Source organism: Hemitrygon akajei, chromosome 11 (genome assembly GCF_048418815.1).
Source record: "Hemitrygon akajei chromosome 11, sHemAka1.3, whole genome shotgun sequence".
NCBI classification, from domain to species: Eukaryota; Metazoa; Chordata; class Chondrichthyes; order Myliobatiformes; family Dasyatidae; genus Hemitrygon; species Hemitrygon akajei.
The window spans coordinates 26718948-26745018 of NC_133134.1; the positions used below are offsets into that span (position 1 = coordinate 26718948).

Here is a 26071-nt window from a genome sequence, read left to right on the forward strand (position 1 = left end):
AACCCGGCACTTACCGGCGGAAGGTGCGCACAGGCTTCTTCCCACCTGTCCGACCTGTGAAAGAATGTATAGGTCCTACATTGGCTTCATCCATCAGCCAGATGAAATAAAACTTCGATTCCGGGACCAGATGGAAGTTTTTAACTTCACTATTAAAAACTATTTTCATTATTAATTTTTTACGCTGCTGAGTTCTTCCAGCATTCTTTTTGTCTTGTTGAGAACGGTTAGAAATGTATAAAATAATGTTAAAATTATTCAAATAAGCTTTCCACCGCGGAAGACTTGGCTGCCCGCGACTCCCCCTGGCGGCCGGCGGTCTCGCCTTGCCGTGCTCTCAATAAAGTTTGGTTGTTGAAAGTCGTGACGGCATTCAGTGGGGACGCTACACGTGGAGACGATGGAAGCGGTAGATAGGGAGCAGGTACGGGAGTGAACGGAGCTTGGGCGATTTCCTTTGGATTTAAACTGGTGTGGGGCGGGTATGAAAGGTAACGGTGCCGGGTGAATCAGGCGGTTGGCTGTGGGTACGGTGGGAGATGGCTGGGTCTGGCAAGGCCTCCCTCTGCCGCCGAGTAGTGCACGTTGTTTGCCCTGCACGACTTGGGGTCGGGCGGCTGAGCTCAGCGGGCCGTCGGCTTACAAACAGAGATTCCGCAAAACGTTCAGAAATGAAATGCAGGTTCCGAAATCGGAAATTGAAAAAAGACTAAACAGGGAATGCTGTCAGGAGGTATCGGTGGAGAGTGAAAAGACATGAAGGGTCTCGACCCGAAAAGTTGACTGCTGTTCACATCCCCCCCCCCCCCCCCACAGACCTAAAAATAAACTCCAGCAGTTTATTTTTCTCCAGTATCTGCAGTCTTTTTTTTGGTGTCTCTTTAACATTTACTTGTTACTTCAGTTTCCCTTGAGAATATTTCTTTTGATGATTTTTAGTTTCTGAGAAGTCCCATGGAAAGCAATAGGCCGGTTCTCAACTTCCCTCGTACTTCGAACTTGAAACCAGCAGTGAGGATCCATGGTATATTATGGAAAAGAACGAGGGGCTATAGTTGCTAGATTAGAACTGAAATTATTTCCTTTGGACAGCGTATATTTTTTAAAAAGTTAATTCTGGAAATTGGGACACATCGGGACCAGTGTATTTTGGCCCAATTAAGCGGATGCGCCAATTTGCCGAAGCTTCGTGGAAATAACACAAGCTACCCCTTTAACTCAGTAATAAATTATGTATTTAAATGAAATGCAGAAATTAGATCGCTACCAATATTGATACAGTAGTTCAATTGCCTTTTTTTCTTAACATCCTTCACGTACATGAGTAAAAATCTTTATGGTACGTCTCCATCTAAATGTGCAATTACGGTAATTTATAATAAATAGAACAGTCAATATAACTTAGAAATACACTCAAATCAGCGTGAGTTAATCAGTCTGATGGCCTGGTGGAAGAAACTGGTCCTGGAGCCTGTTGGTCCTGGCTTTTATGCTGCAGTACTGTTTCCCAGATGGTAGCAGCTGGAATAGATTGTGTTTGGGATGACTCGGGTCTCCAATGAACCTTTGGGCCCTTTTTGTTCACACCTGTCTTTATAAATGTCCTGAATCATAGGAAGTTCCCAACTACAGATGCGCTGGGCTGTCCACTCCACTCTCTGCAGAATCCTGCAATTAAGAGAGAAACTGTTCCCATACTGGCAGTGGTGCAGCCAGTCAGGATGCTCTCAATTGTACCCCTGTAGAAAATTCTTAGGATTTGGGGGCCCATACCAAACTTCCTCAACCATCTGAAAGAGTCGCTGTTGTGCCTATTTCACTGCACAGCTGGTGTGTACAGACCACGTGAGGTCCTCGGTGATGTGGATGCCAAGGAACTTGAAGCTGTTTACCTTCTCAACCCCAGATCCATTGATATCAATAGGAATTAGCCTGTCTCCATTTCTCTGATAATCCACAACCAGCTCCTTTGTTTTTACGACATTGAGGGAGAGGTTGTTTTCTTGACACCACTGTGTCAGAGAGGTGACTTCTTCCCTGCAGGCCATCTCATGATTGTTTGTGATAAGGCAAATCAATGTAGTGTCGTCGGCAAATTTATTTAGCAGATTAGAGCTGTGGGTTGCGACATAGTCATGGTATACAGGGAGTAAAGGAGGGGACTTCGTACACAGCCCTGAGGGGCTACTGTGTTGAGAGTCGGAGGGGTGGAGGTGAGGGAGCCCACTGTTACCACCTGCTGGCAATCTGACAGGAAGTCCAGGATTCAGCTGCACAAGACAGAGTCAAGGCCAAGGTCTCTGAGCTTCCTGTCGAGCCTGGGTGGAATTATGGTGTTGAATGCTGAAATGTAGTCCAAGAACAGCATTCTCATATAAGCATCCTTTTTTTTCCAGGTTTGTTAGGATGGTATGTAGAGCAGTGGCTATTGTGTTGTCTGTCGATCGGTAGGCGAATTGTAAGGGGTTCAGTTTGAGTGGTAGCAAGTTGCAGATGTAGTCCTTGAATAGCCTCTCAAAGCATTTGCTTATTATTGAGGTGAATGCGACAGGACGCTAGTCATTCGGGCATGTTACCTTGGTCTTTTTGGTACAGGGACAATGGTGGATAATTTGAAGCAGGAGAGCACTCTACACTGGGAGAGAGAGAGATTAAAAATGTCTGTAAACACACCTGCCAGTTGTGCTGAGCACATCCTGAGTTCTCACCCTGGGGTGCGTCCAGTCCCGCAGCTTTACAATTCTCCACTCGGAAACACTTGCGTAATTCACCCTCAGAGATGACCAGGTTGTAGCGGTGTCTTTCCTCAGAGGCTCAGAGTTAGCGACATCGAACCGAGTATAAAAGTGATTGAGCTCATCTGGGAGAGAGGTTGCAATGTTGGCAGTGGCACTACGTTTGGCTTTGAAGTCTGCGATGGTACGCAAGTCACGTGTGCTATTCGTTGTGAATTTTGACGCAATCTTGTCCCTGTGTTGTTTCGCAGGCTCGATAGCTTTGCGCAGATCGTAGCTGCTTTTCTTGAGCTCCTGCTGATTGCCAATAATGTAAGTTCTATGTCCTGTGGTAGGTGCTGCTCGCACAGAACTATTGATCCAGGGTTTCTGGTTCGGGAAGACCCTGACCGAGTTTAGGGGGAAACATTTTTGATGCACTTCCGGATGAAGCACATGGCTCCATCCATGAACTCTGAGATCTCCTCATCATGGAAGACATTCCAGTCGACATCATCAAAGCAGTCCTGCAGCATGGAAACCGATTGGTCGGACCAACAGTTCTGCCTGTATGTCGGCAAAAGCGGGATCAAAGAGTGATCTGATTTTCCAAAAGCGGGGCAAAGGAGAGCTTTCTAAGCATTGTGGAATGGAGTGTAGCAGTGGTCAAGTGTATTATCTCCGCAAGTGCTCACCTGGATGTGTTAACAAAACTTTAGAGACACTTTCGTCAGCGATACCCGATTAAAGCCACCGGTGACAATGAAGGTAGCCTCTGGGTGTGCAGTCTGCAGCGTGTTGATGGTATCGTACAGTTCCTTGAGAGCCAGGTCAGTATTAGCCTGTGCCGGAATGTACACTGCTGTGACGATATCGGTCGTGAACTCCCTAGGCAGCCAGTAAGGTCCGTACAGCAGCACCAAGTACTCCAGGTCTGGGGAACAAATGGATTTGAGGGCATGCACGTTCTGGGGGTCGCACCAAGCATTGTTGACCATGAAGCATACCTCTCCTCCTTTACTCTTCCCAGAGAGGTTTTTTGACCTGTCCACCTGGAGCAGGGAGAACCCAGAGGGCTCGATAGCGTGGTCCGGTATCTCCTCCATCAGCTAGGTCTCTACGAAGCATAAAACGTTACATTCCTTTGTTTCCCGCTGGTAGGAGATTCTGGCTCTCAGTTTGCACAGCTTGTTGTCCAGGGACTGAACGTTAGCCAGCAGTGTGCTAGGGAGCAGTGGCTGATTTGCATGTCGTCTCAGCCTCACCAGGCCGCCAGCCCTTCTCCCTCGCCTCCGGCGCTTCTTCCAAGGTAGTGCAGTGTAAAAGGTGAGTCTGCCATGAATCCCACAAGCAGGGGATCCCAGTTTATGAAAGGCGATACATGGTGGGTAAATGCCTTCTTTCCGGTGTTCAGAAGGGTCAGTCTATTGTATCTGATGTGACTATCAGCAACTTGAACAGAAAATGCCAAGAAAATTGTAGAAATTAGTAGTATACTGTGGATTTGGAATGGAGCTCATAACATGGCTGCCCTATGCGGCGCCATCTTGCATGCATTGAAGACATCCTTGAAAACTCCTGTCTGTTGTTTGGCACAGGTTTTCAGTGCCCTACCAAGTGCACCATCAGGGCCTGAAGGCTTGCGAGGATTCACCCTCTTGAAAGGTGTTCTGATGTCAACCTCTGAGACAGGATAATCAGATCCCATATGTGAAAATCCACTGCTTCTGAATAACAGTATATTAGTTATTTGAAAATATCTGCAGTCATTTCAGGGTTATCTATGTATGGTTGGCTTTTATGATTTTGCAAACTATTTTTGGGTGGACTGAAGCAATCTGTGCTGCAATATCTATTTTTGTTGAGGGAAATGGTCTGTTGTGGGGAGATACTAAGTTGGTCGTGACTTTCTATGTCTGCTCAATTTCATTACATTTTCCTGGTCAAGATAACATGGGGGAAGAACTAATTTGACCAGGAGTTGTAAGGTCATGTCAAAGTTACCTTTCTTCCCTGGACTAATTTATTTTTCCTTTATGCAGTGCTGTTTTTACCCCTGTCAGAAAGTCTTTTAGTTCTTAATTTGGGAGCTATAAATTCCTTTTAGGGAAACTTCAAAAATTGTATTGCTGAGATATCGTCTAAGAGGGATTTTGCTTTTGTGTTGAATTATGTGGAGTATACACCCTTGGGCAGAGAACTGCTTTTATTAATAATGGTCCACTGGAACTTTAGGTTGTGAAATGCAGATAGAAACTTTCTGATAGGATTGTTAATTTGCTCTCCCATGGTGATTTTGTCAAATGACCATTTTTAGTTTTTAAGAATTGTTCATGAACTTCTTAAAAATCAATTGCTGATTCTCATTGCTATGGCAGCTTTTCCGATGTGATTTAAGACTCTACCAAACCTCGAGCACTCTAGGGAAATTATTGCTGGTAATGATCTTTGCCTGCAGCATGGAGGCTGAATGGTTGGACCAAGCAGTGGACGGTTGTAACTATGGCCGCCTCTTGTATCAGCTTCTGCCTGTATGTCGGCAAAAGCGGGATCAAAGAGTGATCTGATTTTCCAAAAGCGGGGCAAAGGAGAGCTTTGTAAGCATTGTGGAATGGAGTGTAGCAGTGGTCAAGTGTATTATCTCCGCAAGTGCTCACCTGGATGTGTTAACAAAACTTTAGAGACACTTTTGTCAGCGATACCCGATTAAAGCCACCGGCGACAATGAAGGTAGCCTCTGGGTGTGCAGTCTGCAGCGTGTTGATGGTATCGTACAGTTCCTTGAGAGCCAGGTCAGTATTAGCCTGTGCCGGAATGTACACTGCTGTGATGATATCGGTCGTGAACTCCCTAGGCAGCCAGTAAGGTCCGTACAGCAGCACCAAGTACTCCAGGTCTGGGGAACAAATGGATTTGAGGGCATGCACGTTCTGGGGGTCGCACCAAACATTGTTGACCATGAAGCATACCCCTCCTCCTTTACTCTTCCCAGAGAGGTTTTTTGACCTGTCCACCTGGAGCAGGGAGAACCCAGAGGGCTCGATAGCGTGGTCCGGTATCTCCTCCATCAGCTAGGTCTCTACGAAGCATAAAACATTACATTCCTTTGTTTCCCGCTGGTAGGAGATTCTGGCTCTCAGTTTGCACAGCTTGTTGTCCAGGGACTGAACGTTAGCCAGCAGTGTGCTAGGGAGCAGTGGCTGATTTGCATGTCGTCTCAGCCTCACCAGGCCGCCAGCCCTTCTCCCTCGCCTCCGGCGCTTCTTCCAAGGTAGTGGTGGTGTAAGTGATGAGTCTCCCATGAATTGTGCAAGTATAAAACAGTGTATTAGTTCCTAATAGTTATCAACGGAGAATTTCATCCTGTGTGCCCTGCTGTGTTCTTTTGATTGTAAATGAACAAAATCAGCGCAAACATCTAGTGCAGAAAATGCGCTGCTTTTGTTATCTTCCTGTGTGAAGTGCTGTCAAATATCACTTTTTAATATTATGCAACTGACGCTATTTAAAAACAGTTCGCTCTAAGCGGGGTGTAGTGTCCAACAGCCATTATAAGCGATGTTGCTAGTTAGAAACTTTTCAGTAAGTCTCCTGTCCCGATTAGGTGGTATAGTGTCCCAAATAAATGAAGGAAATCCCAGCTGTTTTCTTGATTAGTTTTTATTCTTTAAGGGTTGTCCCAAGTACGTAGCTGCCCCAATTAACCTGAATCCCAGTGAACTCCCAGAGGTTACGACATTCTTCCAGTCGTGTGAACTGTTTGTTCTCCAACAGTTTGCAAGTTGGAAATGGGCTGTTCTGGAAGATTGGTAGTGTATGGATAAATAATAGAAAGAAAATCTGCCTTTAGTTTAGTTACTATTAAAAGTAAAATTGGATAGTCAATGTGGTCACATAAATTGATCTATTGGGGAGTTCAGTGGGAAGTAGTAGATGGGATATATTATGGTAGAATTAATTGACTTGCAAGGAGATGCTGAAGTTTTGTAATTGTTCTGAAAATCCAGCCACTTGTAATGGTTATTGCCAGAAAGTGCAATAGATAAAGTCACTTCATAGTATTTAAAAACATTGCCGTAATTTCCATTTAACTTGCTTGGTGTGGTGTCACAGATTTTTGGGTTGGAATGGAAGGGTTCTTGTCCTTGATTATAATTCTTTAGGTAAGGAGAGAGAACAGCCAATGATGAGCATCTATGAGCGAGGTCCTCCCCAGATTTTGGCATGAGGAACTGTTTGCAATCCCAACACTTTGCACTTTGGAAATGTCATGAATTGTGTTCACACACGGTAAAAGATGCTTGCAGCCCTGAGCAGCAGTCAAATCTATTCCACCAGACTCCTGAATACTCGTTCATATCTACAGTATGTGCTATGTGAGTTGGCTAGGACCTGTAAAGGGATGGAAAAATGAGATTTTAAAAGTGATGTGCAAATCACAATAGATTATTAAGGAATTTAAAAATGTGCATCATTGGGTGAACTTTATTTGAGTTTGTAATTGTTTAGCCTGTTATCCTAAAATGGATATGTTGTTTTGAACTGATCTCTGTCCCCTTCACTACCTCATTTCACCAGGTACGCAAGGCTATTAATGCATTGAAGGAGTATGTGAAGAAAAGCAAAAGTGACACAAAACTATTTTTGAATGAAGATGAGACTATACAGCTAAATGTCACAGTTTGGAAGATTCCAAAGCGGGAGCAAACAATAAAAATGTAAGTAAACCAAAGGAGATTAATTCCTTTTTGTTTACATTTTACAGCCTCAAGCTGTGCTATCTGTTAACAAGAGGTTAGAGAGCAGAATGGGTGAACAAAGCACGATTCATCACTGGAGCCTTACAGCCTGTTTGGAAGGAAATTGTGTAGGCTATTAAATCCTCTATAGATGTGTATACTATCTGAAGAATGAAGATCATTGTTTGACTAGAATGCTGTAAAAGAATTGTAATCACGCAGTATTTTATTCCATGAGGACTAAAATGTGATTTTAATCTCTGAAGTGTTTACCACCCAACTCTAATGTCAGGTTTTGAGCCAAGGCTGAAAAAAGGGGTTGTACAAGAGAGGTAACTAACGAACTCAGTAGTGACCTATCTTTAGTTACACCATTTTAACCCATTAAATGTAAAGCTGCCTGTTGCAAAAAAAAATAGAATTTCTATTTGTGGTGAGTAGACTTTAATTGTGCAACTGAGTGGATCAAAATATTTTAATTATTTCAGGATATGGTTATGCTGGCAAGCCCAGAATTTATTGCCCATGTCTAAATGCTCTTGAAGGTGTTGATGAGCTACCTCCTGAGTTGCTGCAGTGCTAAAAGTGAAGGCACTCCTGCAGTGTATCTGGAGGGGGAGTTGCAGGATTTGGACACATTTCTAAGTCAGGGTGATGTGAGTCCTGAGGGGAAACATCCTGTTGTGGTACTCATGGGCATCTCCTGCCCCTGTTCTTCCTGCTGATAAAGATCACAGATTGATGAGTTGTTGCAGAAGCGTGGCCAAGGAGCTGCACTGCATTTTGTACATGGTACGCACTACAGCCACTGTGTGTCAGTGGCAGAGGGAATGAATGTTTACAGACTTTAATGGAATGCCAGAATGGTTTTCAGTTTCTTGAGAATCATTAGTGCCGCACTAATCGAGGCAAGTGGGGAGTATTCCAACACATTCCTGACTTGTGCTTTGTGGATGGTGGAAATGACTTGGACATCACTTTAGAGCAGAGATGATGGAGAATTTCTTTAGTCAGGGATGATGAATCTGTGGAGTTCATTGGCACAGACAGCTGCGAGGACTGCTTTAAATATACCCAGAACATTGATGGGCTCTTGATTGGTAGGAGTGTCAAGGGTTACAGGGAGAAAGTGGGATAATGGGGTTGAGAAGAACATTTAAAACAGCCATGATGAAACGGTGGAGCAGACTTGATGGGCTCCGCGGTTTTACGGTCTGGAAAGGAATGTCATGAGGTGAGACTTTTACTGATGCAGCTGCTTCAGTTGATTGTCAAGGGTAGGTGGTTGGATTCTCTTGTTCGAACTGGCCATTGCTATACACGTCTGTGTTTACTTGTCCCGTATCAGCCCATATCTGCATGTGAGCCTGGGTGGCTTCATATGCTAAGAACCATGTGCAATCACTGGTGATCGTCCCCACTTCTGACATGATGATGATTGACGAAGCAGCTGAAGATATTTGTGACCAATACCCTGCCCTGAGGAATTTATGCATGGACTGATGTTTGCATTGCAAGAGATCAGACTAACTTCTAACAAGCACACCTATCTTCCTTTGTCCCAGATACAGCTGGACTGTATTCCCCGTTATGTCAAGGACAACCTCGTTTGCCACCCTTCTGAAATCCTGCTCTGTGATTTATGTTTGGATAGCATTAGTCATCCAAATAAATTAAGTTCAAGGCATTGTAATGTTGGCTCAGAATTTGCACTTAGCATTGAGCCAGCAGTAGTTACAGCTTTCCTTATTTAAAACTTGACTACTTAACTTGAGTGATTGCCCTGGTGTGCAGTTCACCCAGGGATTTCTTCCAAAACTTGTGTAGGAATAATTCTCCCCTCTTAAAGTAACTCAATCAAATCAGCAAATTGGAACATTGCAGCAGGTCACAGATTAATTTTAGAAGCAATTGCAGAAAGCTATTTTAAGAAATAAAACTTACAGTTCTAATAAACAAATAGTTCCATAAATGGAGTCTGTCTGCAGCACATTATAAAATGGTGAGTGGTGTTGGTGATTTTCTATCTTCACCCCATTCTTAACATGGCTATAATATTCATGCTGGGAAGGCCAGCCCTCGACTCTGCACACTTCCAACGATGGGGTGGGGGTGCAGGTGCAAGAGATAGCCGTGACATGGTCCAGGTAAAGGTGCGGAACCATGAGGACCATGGGAGGGAGGATGTGAGGAGGCTCACAAAAGGAAGGCCCAGTCGTTTGTCCAGGAGTGCAGGGACAAAGGATGGCAGACGTATCTATTCCAATGGAGACTGACTGTAGAGGGCTTCTGGCAAGGTTGACATGGAAGTTGCTGACTGCACTGGTCCTTGATGAAAAGAGCAAGAACCAAGCAGCTTGCAGGATGAAAGAGGAGGCAGAAAGAGCCTCGTGCTGGTTATGGAGCAGTAAGAGCAGTTGAACATTGAACGTAAAAAAGGCCATAGCACATTACAGGCCCTTCGGCTCACAATGTTGTGTTGACCATGTAACTTACTCTAGAAGCTGTTTAGAAGCTCCCTACCACATAACCTTCCATTTTTCTAAGCTCCATGTACCTATCTAAGAATCTCTGAAAAGACCCTATTGTATCCACCTCCACTACCTTCTCTGGCAGTGCATTCCACGCACCCACCACTGAGTTGAGGTGAGGTGGAAGTCAGGAACAGATGGGCGGTGACTTGGCCACCACTGCTAGCCTGCCAACTACCTGATGACATCTGCTCTTGGCTAAAGGCTACGGTTACCTCATCAGGTAACTGAAGAGAACACCCCGGTTTATTATGCAAGCTTGACGTTTTCAAATTGAGTAATATTTGATAGTGACAGCATGCATTAATAGGTAGCAGTATTCTAAGTTTACAAACGGGAGCACAGTATCAGGGGTGTCAAACTCATTTTAGGTCACGGGCCGGATTGAGCAAAATGCAGCTTCATGCGGGCCAGATCAGTCGAATGCGTGCGAACGCAGCTTTCGTTGCCTCCGTTTTTTCAGCCTGCTCTCATGTGTCTCAGTCTCTGCTATAACTACAAAGTGTTTCACTTTACAAATTCCATTTCTTATGAAGAAGACTGCCGAATAAACATTAAAAACCCTGAAAACCTGGTACCTGAATAAACTCAGCATTAGCCATATCATACGCCATAGGCGCTTCGATTACTGGGGCCAGCTTTAATAGTAATTAGATATTATCTCGCAGGCCAAAGCTAATTCCACCGCGGGCCTTGAGTTTGACATATATGGTATACATGAAGAAGGTGAGGTAGAAAGCTGTAGTAAACTGTATGATTTAATTTTCAATTTTTTTTACTTAGTACTGTGTAACTCTACACTTTGAAAATTCAACTTTGGGTGGGAAGATTTTGTGGATAATTTTGAACTTTTTATTTGCAGAATTTTGCCTCATAAAAATCGATTGGAAACAAAGGAAATTTGCCTCTTCACCAAAGATGAACCAAACATGAATGCTGATCAGACTCAAAAATTCTATAGAAACCTTCTTGATAAGCATGGATTTAAGAATATTACAGAGGTAAGCTTCAAGTTTGGGCAAGTAATAAATACTATTTCAGTTTGCCTCTTAGAAGTGAAATTATCTGTGTGAAGATGTCCAAATCAGATTTATTATCACCAGCATTGAAGTGGAGTTTGTCTTGTGGAAACAGTACAGTGCAAAGCCATAAAAGTCTATGTATTACAAACATAAATGGTGCAAACAAAGGACCGATGAGGTAGTATTCATAGACCATTGAGGAATCTGATTGGTGGCAGAGGGGAAGAAGCTGTTCCTAAATTGTTGAGTGTGGGACTTCAACAGGAAGAGGGCCTGTCCTGAAAGATGAGGGTGCTTAATAATGGGTGCCACCATCCTTAGTGGTGGTATAGGTTGTGCCTGTGATGCAGCCATTTAGAATACTTCCCACTGTACATTTATATAAATTTGTAAGTGTCTTTGGTGACTTTGCAAATTTCCTCAAACTCCTAACGAAGTGGAGCCACATGACTGCATGGAACTGTTAAGCCCAGGATAGATGGTGACACCCTGAAACTTGAAGCTGCTCACCCTTGCTGACATTGAGTGTGAGGTTGTTGTTGCAACACCACCACTCAAACAGCCAATCTGCCTCACTCCCGTAAGCCTCCTCATCATCTTGAAATTCACAGTGATGTCGTTACTGAATTTGAGATGTGCTTAGCCGCACAGTCGTGGGTTTTGGAAGGAGTAGAGCAGAGGGCTGAGCACATATTATGGTGCACCAGTGTTGATCGTCAGGAAGGAGGAGGTATTATTACTAATCTGCACCGACTGTGGACTCTCAGTGAAGAAGTTGTGGATCCTGTTTCAGAGGAAGGGCAGTCCTGGTTTTGAAGCTTGGTTATTGGTGCTGAAGGAATTAATGGTGTTGAACACCGAGCTGTAATCAATAAATAGTAGCCTTAAATAGATCTTGCAGTTGTGTAAGTGCTCCAAGCAGAGTGGACAGCCATTGAGATTGTGTCTGCTGCAAGTCCACATTATTGCTCAGGCAGGAGTTAATTCCAGTCATGGTCAACCTCTTTATGCTCTTCTTTGTTGACGTATGTTTCCATGTGTATTACTCTTCAGAATGTTGTAACTCTTTAACTCTGCCTAATTATCATGGTGGTCACTGATAGAACAGCTCAAACTAGCAGGGCAATGCCTGTGTCACTTTTTATCCTTTGTATAGATTTTTAAAGTGTGGGTAAGAGAAATTAAGTATTTTGGGTATGAGAGGTCCCAGGTTAATATCCTGGGCGAGCCCCCAAATGTTGTGACTGTTAACAAAGTCACTGGTGAGAACTGAAGCTGGTGGATATGGAAATCTTTATTCAGCAAAACAAGCAGGCATCATACTCAAACGCTTTTGGAAGAAGTGGCTCCCTGGTCCAACAGTACATCACATTTTTATATGTTAAAGAACAAAGGTAACAACAGGACTTTTTCTAAAGTTACATTGCATTCATAATGCTTCCTTTGAGTTTCATATGATTTTCGAATACCTAGGTCTTCAAACCAACGCACCCAAAATGAGTGTTAATCACTGCTGTTCGAGAGCTACATTCGTGCATATGGAGACATCTCAGGTCAATGGAATGTTTCCTGGTCTGCAATTAACCCCAGTCTGTGTACCATGCTTTCACTTGGGGCATGTTCAGGATTGAGAAAAGGCCTAACTCTACACAATCACAGATGAGTGGAGAAACAGTTCAATAGGTGGTCTGATTTTACTCTGTCTTCAAATTGACCTCAGATACAGTTTGTTGACTGCTTCTGAAATTTCCTAGGGTTAGTGTACACCACTGGATACAAAAATGAAGCTGCAGCAATTAAAGCCATTAGAGGAATAAAGTGTTTAAAATTAAAGAGATAAATCATTTCCATAGTCAAGGATAATCAATGCAATGTTCTTGTTGGAGGTGCTAGCTTGCTCTTCCTGTAGATCTCTGTCTATTTTCTTTGGAAATTGTTTTCTGCTTTAATTGTTTATATTAATTTCAAGCATGTTATTATTGGTCTGAAGGTAAATTTTTGTCAAATAACAAACGGTGCTCAATTTATCAAAGCTTGTGTTATTTTGTTGTTTAATGTTTATGGTCCTTTTAGGACTTGTTGATTTTTTTTGCATTGAATCTTAATGTAAATGTACTCATTCTTGATCATTTTCATTCAATTTGTTTGTAAGATTGTAAAGTAAAAAATGATTTATTGCAGTAATAAAAGATGGAGCAAGGACCTTAAAAGGTTTAATAAATTTCTACATTGCATGGGCCTAATCTTTCATTCCTAGGTTAAGTGTCCAGAAAAGCAATAAAAGTTAAGTTTCATCTCGAACGTAATTGAGTGACACCTTAATTGGCAAATTAGTACAATGTTAACCTACGTTTTATTGTGTTAGATCATTCCATATAAGATTCTGAAGACTGAGTACAAATCATTTGAAGCAAAGCGTCGCTTATTGAGCAGATTTGATCTGTTCCTGGCTGATGATCGAATCAGACGACTTTTACCTTCTCATGTGGGGAAACATTTTTACAAGTCTAAAAAGTAAGTGATGTAAATTAGCCATGGTGTCTTATTGCATTAAGCGTTGCCCAGGCATCGATCTCATTGAATTTTCAGCCTTCAGTTCTTTGAATGCCATATAAAATAATAAGTTTATTCATTTATTTGTTTCTTGTGCTTGCTTTTCCTCATTCAAACAGTGGCATTCTGTAAATGCACAATTTTTCAATAATGAAGTGGATGATTTGGGTGATGGTTTCATCACTGAGATACAGAAATAATTATTAAATTTGTATGTTGCTATCCCAGCAGAGAGTACTTTTTTTTAAAAAACTGAAACTAAACCTTAAACTTGTTGGTATGAATGTAGCAAACAGAACTCTGCCCTGTGTCATTATAAGTTTTAAAGTTTTCATACGTATTATACCTTACACTAAGCTCTTACCAACTATTGAGTTTCAATGTGTAATTGATGTTATAGTTTAGGGAAATGAGGTGGCCAATTTGTATACGCAAAAGCTTTACAACGATATTGAGGTAAAATATTGATTGTGGGATAGATATTGACCCACTGGAAGAACTACTTTGCATTTCTTTGAATTACACTTTGAGATTTTTTTTGCATTAAGGATGGGTAGGACAGTAACTTCTCACCAGAATGACAGGCCCTTGTAGTGTTTCCTCAATTGTAAATGTCGAGTACTACACCCTGGGGCATCTAGGGTGAGAATCTATTCTCTTTTAGGCTCCATGTTGAACAAGCTATGTGTAAAATAGGTTGCCCATTGTTACTTATGTCTGCTTTTCTTTGGATAGCTGATTGTTACAATTTTGGTTATGTTGTCAACTGCAATAAAAATTGACTTCAGGAATCTCTTAAGTAGCTCTGTCCCCAACTTCATATATGATCCACAAAGAAGTCTGTGTTTTATTATAATTTTTAATATGGAAACCAGAAATTGCATGTATTTTTGTTCGGTAGAATTTTAATTGTAGCACATGGTTCGAAATTCTGTAGTTAGTCCACACTACCTAGAAGCTCTCAAGTACAGTTGAAATGAACAACATATTGTGTCAAGCCAATGTAGTTAGCATGGACTTGATTTTGATTTTTGTTCTTCATTTTCAGAGTACCTCTGTCAGTAAAACTGTCTTCAAAGAATTTTGCAAAGGAACTGAATAAGAAAATCCAGGGTACAATCCTTCCAATCAACAACAAGGGCAGCTGTTAGTGAGTATTGGGGCTTTTAAAAATGTATATTTTTTAGTATTTGAGAGAATCTGTCTTTTGGCCTAAGTTTGCAAGATTTTTATTTGTTTTCAGTTACCAAATGGTTCTGAATGAGATTGGTGAATGAATCTGTAAAAATCCAAACTTTTCGATTTACAGATTTTCATGCACCATTCAGTGTTTCCTGTGGACAAATCCCATGAATCTAATGTCTGATGGTCACATTTATTTTGCATTGGAATCCCATTCAACTCAGTATGGGAGGTACCTGCATCGATGCTTTGGTGCTGGGTGTTCCCTAGATTTAGAATCTTCTCACTATCACTTAAGACAATGCAAGAATTTCAATTCCTTTTTCCCCTAAATTTTGGTAAATAAAATAGCAATCCCAATCTTCGATTCAATCTACTGTCCTGTCAGCAGTCAAAAATATTAAGCTCTTAATCTTAAATTGGAAAAAATATGGAGGAACTTCTAAGCATAGATTAATTTTGTCATTGTAAGCAAGAATGAATTTTAGGTGCTGAATAAGATAATGCCTTGCTTCTCAGACATTGGTATAATAATTAATTTTGGGAACTTCAAGAATGGAAAATGCTGAGAACGTGTCAAGACAGCTTTTGTGGCAAGTCAAGCAGTTAATATTTCAGCCCAAAGACTTCTGTCAGAACTAGGGAAAAAATAAAACACTTTGATTTCGAGCTGCAGTGAAGGTAGGTGTGGAAAGGACAAATGGAATACTTGGTGGGCCCAGGGTCATTACAAGGAAAAATTGTAGAGGTTATTCACTGATGTGTTATGTGGACAGTTGGACAAGTGTGCTTGCACACGCGTTTATATACACACACACACAAATTAATGTCAGTTAGAGAATAGGAACACAAAATAAAGGAGCATAGAACTTGTAAAATGCTGAGTTATGGGACATGCCCAGCAGGTCAGGTTGTGCACATGGAAAGAGAGAAAGAAATCATATTGTGTTGATTATCTTCATATACAGTACTCTGTGTGTGTGTGTGTGTATGTATATATTATATTAAATTAATATATATTATAATATATAATATTATATATATGTATAATGGTCGTACTCTTCTTTCCTTCCTGTTTAGTGCCTCCCGATCTGTATCTGTCTCTTTGTAGGATAAGTGAGATAGTTCTTTCAGTTCAGCTTGGTTCCCTCATCAGCTTTTCCATGTCGCCTACTGTACCCAGAGCTCCCTGTGCTGCCTCCTCTGCGTCAGTGAGACACAATGCTGATTAGTGGGAACTTCATTGGATGTCTTTGCTCAGTCCATTGCAACAGACAGAATCTCCCAGTGGCAAGCCGACCATTTTAATTCCATTTCCCATTCCCACACAGATGTGCCTTTCCATGAACTCAACTGCCATCGACGATGAGGCCAGAAACATATTGGAAAAACGCACCTCATATTCCGTCTTAGTAGTCTCTAACGTAATGGCACCAGCATCGATTTCTCTAATTTCCATTAACCTCAATTTCCAGCCCACCCTTATCTCTTTGGCCCCTTTACCCATTCTCTTCTCCCTCCCTGCACTCAAGATATTCACATCACCTTCACCTCTGGTTCCTCACATCCTTCCCTTGATTCCATGGTCTGTTGTTCAGTCAGATTCCTCGTTCCACTTACCACCTCCCAACTTCTCATGTTTTTCAACCCTCCCTCCTGCCTTCACTTCACCTGTCACCTGCCAGCTCACGCTCCTCCTCCTACCCTTTCATTGTGGCTTCTGCCCTCTTTATTTCCAGTTCAGGTGAAGTATTTTGGGCTGAAGTGTCAACTGTTCAGTTGCATCAGTTGATGCTGTCTGACCTGCTGAGTTTCTCCCGCATTTGTAGATGTCGTTCCAGATTGATAGCACTTGCCGACTCAGTTTTATTCTCTCCATTAGCACAGCCTGACACAGACATGTCCTGGAGCTCTGCTGCTTTGCAATATTAGTGTTCTCATTCACTAATTATCCTCCGTTTAAATATTTTATTAATTTTCTCTCTCTCATTACTCCCATCAGTTCATCAACCAAAAGGCCTCTGGAACTTATTTTCATAGAAACCATGGTTTTAGACCATCAAAAAGATTCTACTTGTCTACCCCCATGCCTCCCTGGTATATTCTGTAACATGTAACTACCTTATTTTCTGTCTTCCCATCTTTGGCAAAGGGCCATCAACCTGAGTTGTTTATGTTTCTATAGGGTGTTACCAGGTCTGCTGAATGTTTCCAGCATTTTCTATTTGATTTCTGACTTCCAGCACATGCAATTCTCTAATGTTTGTTTTTTGAGCAGAATGCATTAGTAGTTGTCCTTTATGTGGATTTGGCAAATCTCCTCTTTTGCTGATAGTGCTTCTCAGGTAGCTCACACTGGGATGAAGTTGGAGGAAATAGTGGAAAATGTAACTGCTGCTGTCCACACTATTGAAGCAAAGTTGCCCCAGGTATGTTTGAAATTACTTTTTATGAGTTGGTTTCGATAATTTTGTCATCATACTTCAATTTTTGGTTTCTGGCCTACCATTCCTCCAACTCTTGTGCTGTATTTAGAGCTTTTATCTTTGAGTGCAGTGTACTAGAATGTTGCAGGGACATGGTTTTAAGAGCATTTAAAATATTTTTATTTGGATGCTGTGAACATTGCTGAAACCTGTGTCACCCTCGGGCTCACCCAGCTCGTGTTCGTTTTCTGGGGAATCAGCCTTCGGCCCTGCCAAACTGGGTGATCACGTTTGTGTGGATGCTGTGTAACGTAACCCCAGTTACAAACCCACAACGCAAAATACCAGACAGTACACCATATGCAATTAATTGATTGAACTTTATGAATCTTAATCTGAGTATAGGGTGAGCAGTTTGGGGTGGATAAGTTTTGGAATTCTGCAACTTTGAATTTTGACAAACAAAATGGAAATTAAATTCTAATCTTTGGCCGTTAGCGTTCTCATGCATTTTTGTACTCTGCACAAGGTGGCTTAGGGATCTTTGAACTCAGCATTACTAGTTTTGTTTCATGGTTAGCTGTGAGGAGGATGCTAAGAGGATGCAGGGTGACTTGGATAGGTTAGGTGAGTGGGCAAATTCATGGCAGATGCAATTAAATGTGAATAAATGTGAGGTTATCCACTTTGGTTGCAAGAACAGAAAAACAGATTATTATCTGAACGGTGGCCGATTAGGAAAAGGGGAGATGCAACGACACCTGGGTGTCATTGTACACCAGTCATTGAAGGTAGGAATGCAGGTACAGCAGGTGGTGAAAAAGGCAAATGGTATGTTGGCATTCATAGCAAAAGGATTTGAGTACAGGAGCAGGGAGGTTCTACTACAGTTGTACATGGCCTTGGTGAGACTACACCTAGAGTATTGTGTGCAGTTTTGGTCCCCTAATCTGAGGAAAGACATTCTTACCATAGAGGGAGTACAGAGATGGTTCACCAGATTGATTCCTGGGATGGCAGGACTTTCATATGAAGAAAGACTGGATCGACTAGGCTTATACTCACTGGAATTTAGAAGATTGAGGGGGGATCTTATTGAAACATATAAAATTCTGAAGGGATTGGACAGGCTAGATGCAGGAAGATTGTTTCCAATGTTGGGGAAGTCCAGAACAAGGGGTCACAGTTTAAGGATAAAGGGGAAGCCTTTTAAGACCGAGATGAGGAAAAACTTCTTCACACAGAGAGTGGTGAATCTGTGGAATTCTCTGTCACAGGAAACAGTTGAGTCCGGTTCATTGGCTATATTTAAGAGGAAGTTAGATATGGCCCTTGTGGCTAAAGGGATCCAGGGTATGGAGAGAAAGCGGGTACAGGGTTCTGAGTTGGATGATCAGCCATGATCATACTGAATGGCAGTGCAGGCTCGAAGGGCTGAATGGCCTACTCCTGCACCTATTTTCTATGTTTCTATGGTATTATCCACCTAGTTATCTTGGTGTTATCATATCTGTAATTGTAATTACAAATCGCACTTTGAATTTTTTTGAATAAGCTCACAGAGAAGTTACCCAGCATTGGTTTGGGGAAATTATTTTTATTTATCTTCCAAAGATCACGAGGGTTGCTTAACCATCTATCTATTTTCCTAACTTGCCTACATAATTTTTTTCCGTGCCACAGCAATGGAAAAATGTGAAAGTTCTTCACCTGAAAACCTCCAATTCTCCTGCACTTCCTATATATACATCAAATATGTATAACCTTAAGGAACTTCAGAAGAAGAATCCCAAGAAGCAAAAGAAAACAGTAAGTAAAAGCTTAAAAAGTATATAAGTTAGTCATAGTGTACACTCATTTACTATACAGAACAGGTGAGTTTTGCAATAACTATTTCTATTCATATAGCCTTCCGGGTCACTTGACAGAAATTTGGGGTGCTTGGTGAAGAGGCTTGTAGTGGCATGACGAGCTAAAGAGCATATTATCCCTCAGAGTGTTACTGTCCTTCAAAGTTAACCAGACAGTCGACTTCACTTTTTAATAAAGTCTTGCAAATAGTAATGAATAATTTTGGAAGTTCTCTTGTGATGGGAGGTGACAGATGAATGAAGAACCTTGCCTAAATCTTTTAGAGTGGTGAAGTCTTGTGTCCATTTGAAAGAACAATTTGGCTTCAACCATGTGACAGAAATTCAATGTGCAACATTGCCTCTGCAGTTTGAATATATTTTGCACTCTGGTCTCTGGACTGGAACTTGAACCCATGAACTTTTAAGATTAGAAGCCAGAACATTACAATTTGAATCTGTAACTGGAACTTTCTGGAAGAAATCTGAGGCATGACGTGAGAATACACGTTAAAACCCAGTTGCTGACAACAATGAGGAACTTATGGACAAATTCTGTCTGCTTTGTGATCATATGTTGCTTCCTTTTAACTACCTTAATGATCAATGCAAACTTCCTAGGACTTGATCATCTTCTTCACCACTCCTATTCCACCTTGTATTGTGAGCTCAGAGCTTATTCTCTGGTGTTATCATTGTCATCACACACACACACAAAATGACCATTCTGACTTTGTAAGCTCTAACCTATTTTCTTTCTCAAGTCTTTGGAAGCATTATTGTATTCTAGTGGCTGCAACTTCTTGTGTGAGTGTCCGTACAGATCCTTGTCTCAGTGTTGGAAGTAGCAATAAAATGAGTGTACCATTTCTTCTGTGATAGTGGCAATATCTACCAATGCCACTCATCCTCCAATGCTTTATAACTTTTGGCTTGGTTAATAGATTTCATTGATGTAATTTCTCATTTTAGTTTGTGCATTTCCTCCATCCACACCCACCCCACTTCCTGGCCAACAGTATTGTCTCTGGTGTTCCTGACCTTTTTACTATTAGTTAACTTTCTTATCTCCAACGCTGCTGTCTAGTTTTATTTTATTTGAATGTACTGATGACACCTGAGTGTAGTAGTCAACCATCCCCTATCATTGTCCTTTTACCTGGTTTCAGAAGAGCTGCAATTTCCAACAAGAAATCAGCCTTTTTGTCCTCTGAGGGCTGAGGAGGTTTAGCTGTTGGCTATATGTCCTATGTCCCGCTTGGTGGCACAATAATATCAGCGCCGGACTCCGGAGCGAAGGTTCCCAAGATCGAATCCAAGTCGGGTTGAGTGTCGAGCTAACAACTTGGCCTTGTAAAAACAAAAATAGCTTACTACGGAAACACCGTCATGATGGTGCCCTGATAACTCCACTGTCGAGTTAAGGGCTATTCTTACTCTTCTTGTATGTCAGGCTAGTAGTCTCTGAATTCAAATGGAGTCAGAGAGGGTGGATGAGGAAGCTGGCGAGCTAGAAAATTGGCATTTTTATGATGCAGCAGTCTCAATGTGATCCTTCTAATTAAAAATTTCACAACATGTGTTGGCGATAATAAATAGGATCCTGATTATTCTGGCTTGCTGCTGTTGCAGTTTATTTTCTAGCTAAGTTTTAGCTGGAAAGTTTTAGTGAAGCCATCACTATTTATTGTATTTGTTATGTTCACTATTCAGGGGCCACAACTAGAGAGATCCGGAGGTAGATAAATCACCTGGATCAGATGCTGTACACCTCAGAGTTCTGGAACAGGAGACATTAGTAATGATCTCTCAAGGATCACTTGATGCTGGAATGGTTCCAAAAGACTGGAAAATTGCACATGTCCCTCCACTCTTCAAGAGAGCGGGGCAGAAGAAAGGAAATTATAGGCCAGTTAGTCTGACCTCAGTGGTTGGGAAGACATTGGAGTCGATTGTTAAGGATGTGGTTTCGGGGTACTTGGAGGCACGTGATAAAATCGACTGTAGTCAGCATGGTTTCCTCAAGGGAAAATATTGTCTGACAAATCTATTGGAATTAATTGAAGAAATAACAATCAGGATAGACAAAAGGGAACTGGTGGATGTTGTGTACTTGTATTTTCAGAAGGCCTTTGACAAGGTGTCACACAAGGCTGCTTAACAAGCTATGAGCACATGGTATTACAAGAAATATTCTAGCATGGATAAAGCAGTGGCTCATTGGCAGGAGGCAAAGAGTGGGAATAAAGGGAGCCTTTTCTGGTTGGCTGGTGGTTGGGGTCAGCTGTGTTATGTATCAATGATTTTGATGATGATGGAATTGCAAGCGACACAAAGGTAGAAGGAGGAGCAGGTAGTTTTGAGGAAGCAGAAAGGCTACAGAAGGATTTAGACAGATTGGGAGAATGGGCAAAGAATTGGCAGATGGAGTTCTACATGTGTATGGTAGAAGAAATTGAAGGGTAGACTACTTTCTAAATGGGGAGAAAATACAACAAAAAAAAGGAGGCACAAAGGTACTTAGGAGTCCTAGTGCAGGATTCCCTAAAAGTTCATTTGCAGGTTGATCCGGTGGTAAGGAAGGCAAATGTCATGTTAGCATTCATTTCGAGAGGATGTAATGTTGAGGCTTTATATAGCACTGGTGAGACCTCACTTGGAGTATTGTGAGCAGTTTTGGGTCCCTTATCTTTGAAAGGATGTGCTGAAACTGGAGAGAGTTCAAAGGAGGTCAACGAAAATGATTCCAGGATTGAATGGCTTGACATATAAAGAGCATTTGATGGCTCTGGGCCTATATTCACTAGAATTCAGAAGAATGAGGGTTGACCTAATTGAAATCTATCGAATAGTGAACGGCCTTGATAGAGTAGATGTGGAGATGATGCTTCCCATGGTAGAATAGAGAGGCATCCTTTTAGAACAGATGAGGAGGAATTTTTTAGCCGGAGAATGGTGAATTAGTGGAGTTCATTGCCACAGGCAGCTGTGGAGGCCAAGTCTTTATGTATATTTAAAGCAGAGATTGACAGATTATTGATTAGTCAGGGCTTGAAGGGGTACGGGGAGAAGGCTGGAGTTTGGAGCTGAGAGGAAAATTGGATCAGCCATGGTGAAATGGCAGAGCAGACTCAGCCAAATTACCTAATTCTGCTCCTATATCTTATGGTCTTATTTCATTCTTTACCAACATTATCTCAGGGTGCAACAAGCAGTTCTTTCCAGCTTTGTTTTCATTTCCTCCTTCAGTCCGTTTGCTACAGAAATGTTATCCGTTTCTTTGAACTGAGCATTGCTGTCATTTTCTGCCATGGTACGCTTTGGCTCATTAGGATTTTTGCTGCCTGTCTCTCTTGTCTCCGAAATTGTTATTTTTCTGGGGCAATCAAAACAATCCAAAGGTACCATGGCCAGAATTGGATGAATTGTCTGCATTTCCTCATCCTCCTTAAAGTGATCTGACCTTTTAAATCTTTCCTCGGCTTTGGCATAAAATGAAGCTATAGATGTAATAGAACATTCCAGGGTGTGCTGGGATAAGCTTATAAAGTCTTAACATGGATTGAATTGCATGCTTTGATCACTGAATATCTGTTTCTGGTACAGAAGCAAATTAAAACTTAATGATGTTACTGGGGATTGTTGTCATTTGAATTTCAGTCATTGTGCAAGTCCCAATTATTGATCTCTTGGCATGGAAGTAAAGGCTTCTTGTGTGGTGTATGTCAGTTTGAAGAATAGCGCAATTAATAATTTGTCTCTCAAATAGTCTCGACAAATAATTGTGAAATGAAATGTTAAACTTTATGGTCGGTAGGAATGTCAAACGTAAGTTGTGATTTGAGATCTTATTTCTGAGAAATATCCTTGGCTGGAAAATATTCAGTCAGCAGAACTCATGAGCTAAGCACAGTAAATTGGTGAGATCTGCAAAGTAACCACTGTGCTAAAGGATGATTATTTAATGTAGTGATGAAAGTGCTTATATTTTCTTATAAATAAATCTCATTTTTTAATCAGAGTAAGCAGAAGAAAACAAAAGCTGGGAATTCTGAAGTTCCAGCTGACCTGGCATCATCTGAGGTTACCAGTGTCCTTGAAACAGTGGAAGAAATTGCAGAAAGTGCAAAGCCTTCTGTTGCTCAGAAACATAGCGCGGATGAAGAAATACCACAGCTGGTTCCTATTGAAGAGCAAACCCCTGCAAAGAAAGCAAAATTGCAAGTAAGTGTCTTGGCAAGTAGATTTTCTTTGTGCTTTCTCTGTTGGAGATAATTATGCCCTTGCATGATGTGCTGGTACACAAATTTCACTGGCTTGAATATTTTAAGTTGAGTGTCTAATTATTTGGTCAGTTTATCCAGGTAGTTGGTGTGAAATAAACAAAGCAAGAGAAGTAAAAAGAATTTAAAAGATTAAATGAGACAACTGTAATGTGGTGGAAAGGCATTGGGGAGCACAATACAAATATTAGAGAAAGAGAAGGACGGGGAAAATATGACAGAGCATAAATGAAAAGATGCAGGCAGGCGTAGATGAGAACGAGGCTGTAAAACTATGGTCAGGGAATGAGAAAGGCATTGAAGAAGAGATTTAGTGTGAGTAGGACATCTGGCAAATGGACGAGAAACTGAAGATTGATAAATATTTTGTTATCGAGGTAGGATACAATAGGTAGGCTACAGAAAGAAAGAATTAACTGAAGAGAGAGGAGATTTGGAGGTAAAATATCACTGACCAGGCAACATTTGTAGACCTAGCATAGGTGGGACAGAAAACGAGCAGAACCAAAGAAAGCACAATACACTGAGATTGAAGGAGTGATACAGATGGATGCTCTGCTGGGTGCTGATAGGTCAAGTAGCCTCCCGTGTTATCAAAAGATAGAAATCATGAGTAGAAGGAAAGGAAATAAGTAAATATGACTGGAGGGAGCAACATGTTGAGATATGTTGGGCACAGATTTGGGCAAAGTGAGACAAAATGTAAAATAAAGGGGAGAGTGGGCAAGTCATCAGAGTACTAAACAATGAGTTAATTTAGTAGTTAGTGCAGCTCTCGCGTTGAAGGAATTTTTGCCGAAGTGGCGCCCTGTAGAATATACTGGACTGTTTTATAAAGTTAGCAGAAGTCAAGCAAGTTTTAGCTGATTTGGTTGTACTAACAGTGAAGAGTTGAAAACTGGCAGAATTTTAATTATTTTCCTTTATCAGTGTGTGCCACAAGGACACTTCACTGTGAGGCTTTATTAATTCAAAGTGAACTAATGCCATTTATGGAAACTTTTTGTCATTGCAATGATCAAAGAATATAATGCGTTTATAGTACATTTTACTTCTGTACTATTGCACTGATTTTAATTCTCTTTCACATCATGTTTTTTGACTTGTATTTGTTCCTTCTTTCACTGAGCAGAAATCGCAAGGAGAAAGCCACAGCACACCAAAAGCAGTTGATGAAAATGAGACCCCAGTTGGCAAGAAATCAACGCAAGTGAAGGGCAAAAAACCGCAGAAAACACCTAACAAAAATCCAGAGAGTCTACAATTGCATACTCCAGGGAAAAAAGAGAAAGGCCTTGAGACACCAAAACGAGAAGTGAAGAAAAAAGATTCCTCTTTGCAGAAAAGTATTCATAAGAAAACAGCTAAAAAGCATGAGAGGAAGTCGGTAGGAATCCCAAAAACAATGAACACACCCAAACAGAAACAAAATCAAAAGATTCCACAGTCTGTATGAATATTATCTATGTATTTTGAGTAGGGGAATTCGCTTTTATTCAAAAACTGTCAATAAATTCTTCACCACAAGTGTCCTGTGTGTGTGTGGGGGGGGGGGAGCATTGTTTATTATAATTGTATAAATGCACATGACGGAGTTTAATAATGTAAATGAAATCTTTCGTTGATCACTTTGGTAACTGTATAAAACATCTTTAGTCGTCTGTGTATCTTTCATGGGAATAAAGAATTCAAAGTTTTACAGGAAATTGAAAGGGCACATAGTCATTACAGTAATCAGAAATATAATTTGAGGTTTATAGAACGTTTTAATTTCGCTACCAAATGTATAATTGGTCTCCTCATCACACCATATTTTCTCTGCCATTTTCTAACCAGAGGAAATGAACTTGGTATGTTCCAGTGTCATGCTGTGGATGTTGATCGAATGTCTTTACTTTGACAGAGGCAAAATGGAGGACATTGTTGCTCCATAGAAGAGCAATATAGCAGTCTTGCTGATGATTCAGTAAAGACAGGTATCCATTATATAGGAATAACTGTAAACGAAACAGTTATGGAATTCATGCATTGACAAGGGAATGACCAAAATGGCCATTTGTTGTTTAAATTTTGATATGGACTAATGTATTTTGTTGAAATTGTGTAAAGACTTTTTCATTTTGTGTTTGAGGTGAATCAGGCAAGGCAGATCGTTAACTTTTAAAGACACTTCAGTGTAATAGGGAAATCCATTGCAAGAATTCTATTCAACTTCTAATGTACGGGAATTTAATTCAGTACTATTTAATATATACCCATATTTGTGTTGAATTTGGCTCGTTCTCATTTGTTGTTACCCTGTATGGAACGTTTGTCATGAGAACTGTCAATTGAAATATAAACTCATGTCAGAACTTTGTGTATTAATAGTATATTAAACTTCCAGAAACCAAATAAAACCTTTCTTTTAAATTGTGCTTTGTACATCAGGCCCTTGTGTGTCTTGATTTTCTCAAGTAGATGTATGTAAAATGTATCTTCTGACATTGCTTAGTTATGGAAGATTGAGTTGTGCATTTCACAGGCAAGTTTGATTTCAATCTTTCTTGGTTAAGAAATACAGTGGATTCCAGCTAATTGGGCCATTTGTTAGTCAGGACAGCCCTGGGATACTTGCCAAACAGGTTCCAACTAGAAGTCAAGTCACATGCACTTGTGTGGCCATCGGCCCTACACTCTCATTAGTTGTGTGTGTGTTTGAGTTTATAAAGCAGTGATCTTTGTCACTGATAGTTGGTGAGAAATAAGCAGTAAGACAATTCAGAAATGTT

General features: G+C 41.1%; 1 protein-coding gene across 1 annotated transcript; it reads left to right on the forward strand.

Annotated features, from left to right (window-relative positions):
- The first annotated feature begins 311 nt into the window (after positions 1-311).
- On the forward strand, positions 312-25724 carry rsl1d1 (ribosomal L1 domain containing 1). The gene is made up of 9 exons (XM_073060495.1): positions 312-424; positions 7293-7432; positions 10847-10985; positions 13372-13520; positions 14608-14709; positions 17077-17170; positions 18851-18976; positions 23038-23241; positions 24433-25724. Exons 1-9 carry the CDS (start codon positions 401-403, stop codon positions 24754-24756), a joined length of 1302 nt encoding a protein of 433 aa, XP_072916596.1. The 5' UTR covers positions 312-400; the 3' UTR covers positions 24757-25724.
- Positions 25725-26071: the final 347 nt, after the last annotated feature.

Coding starts and splice junctions, on each gene's coding strand:
- rsl1d1 (XM_073060495.1), top strand. CDS start 401: ATGGAAGCGGTAGATAGGGAGCAG. Junction 13,521..14,607: donor CATTTTTACAAGTCTAAAAA/GTAAGTGATGTA, acceptor CTTCATTTTCAG/AGTACCTCTGTCAGTAAAAC. Junction 18,977..23,037: donor CCAAGAAGCAAAAGAAAACA/GTAAGTAAAAGC, acceptor TTTTTTAATCAG/AGTAAGCAGAAGAAAACAAA.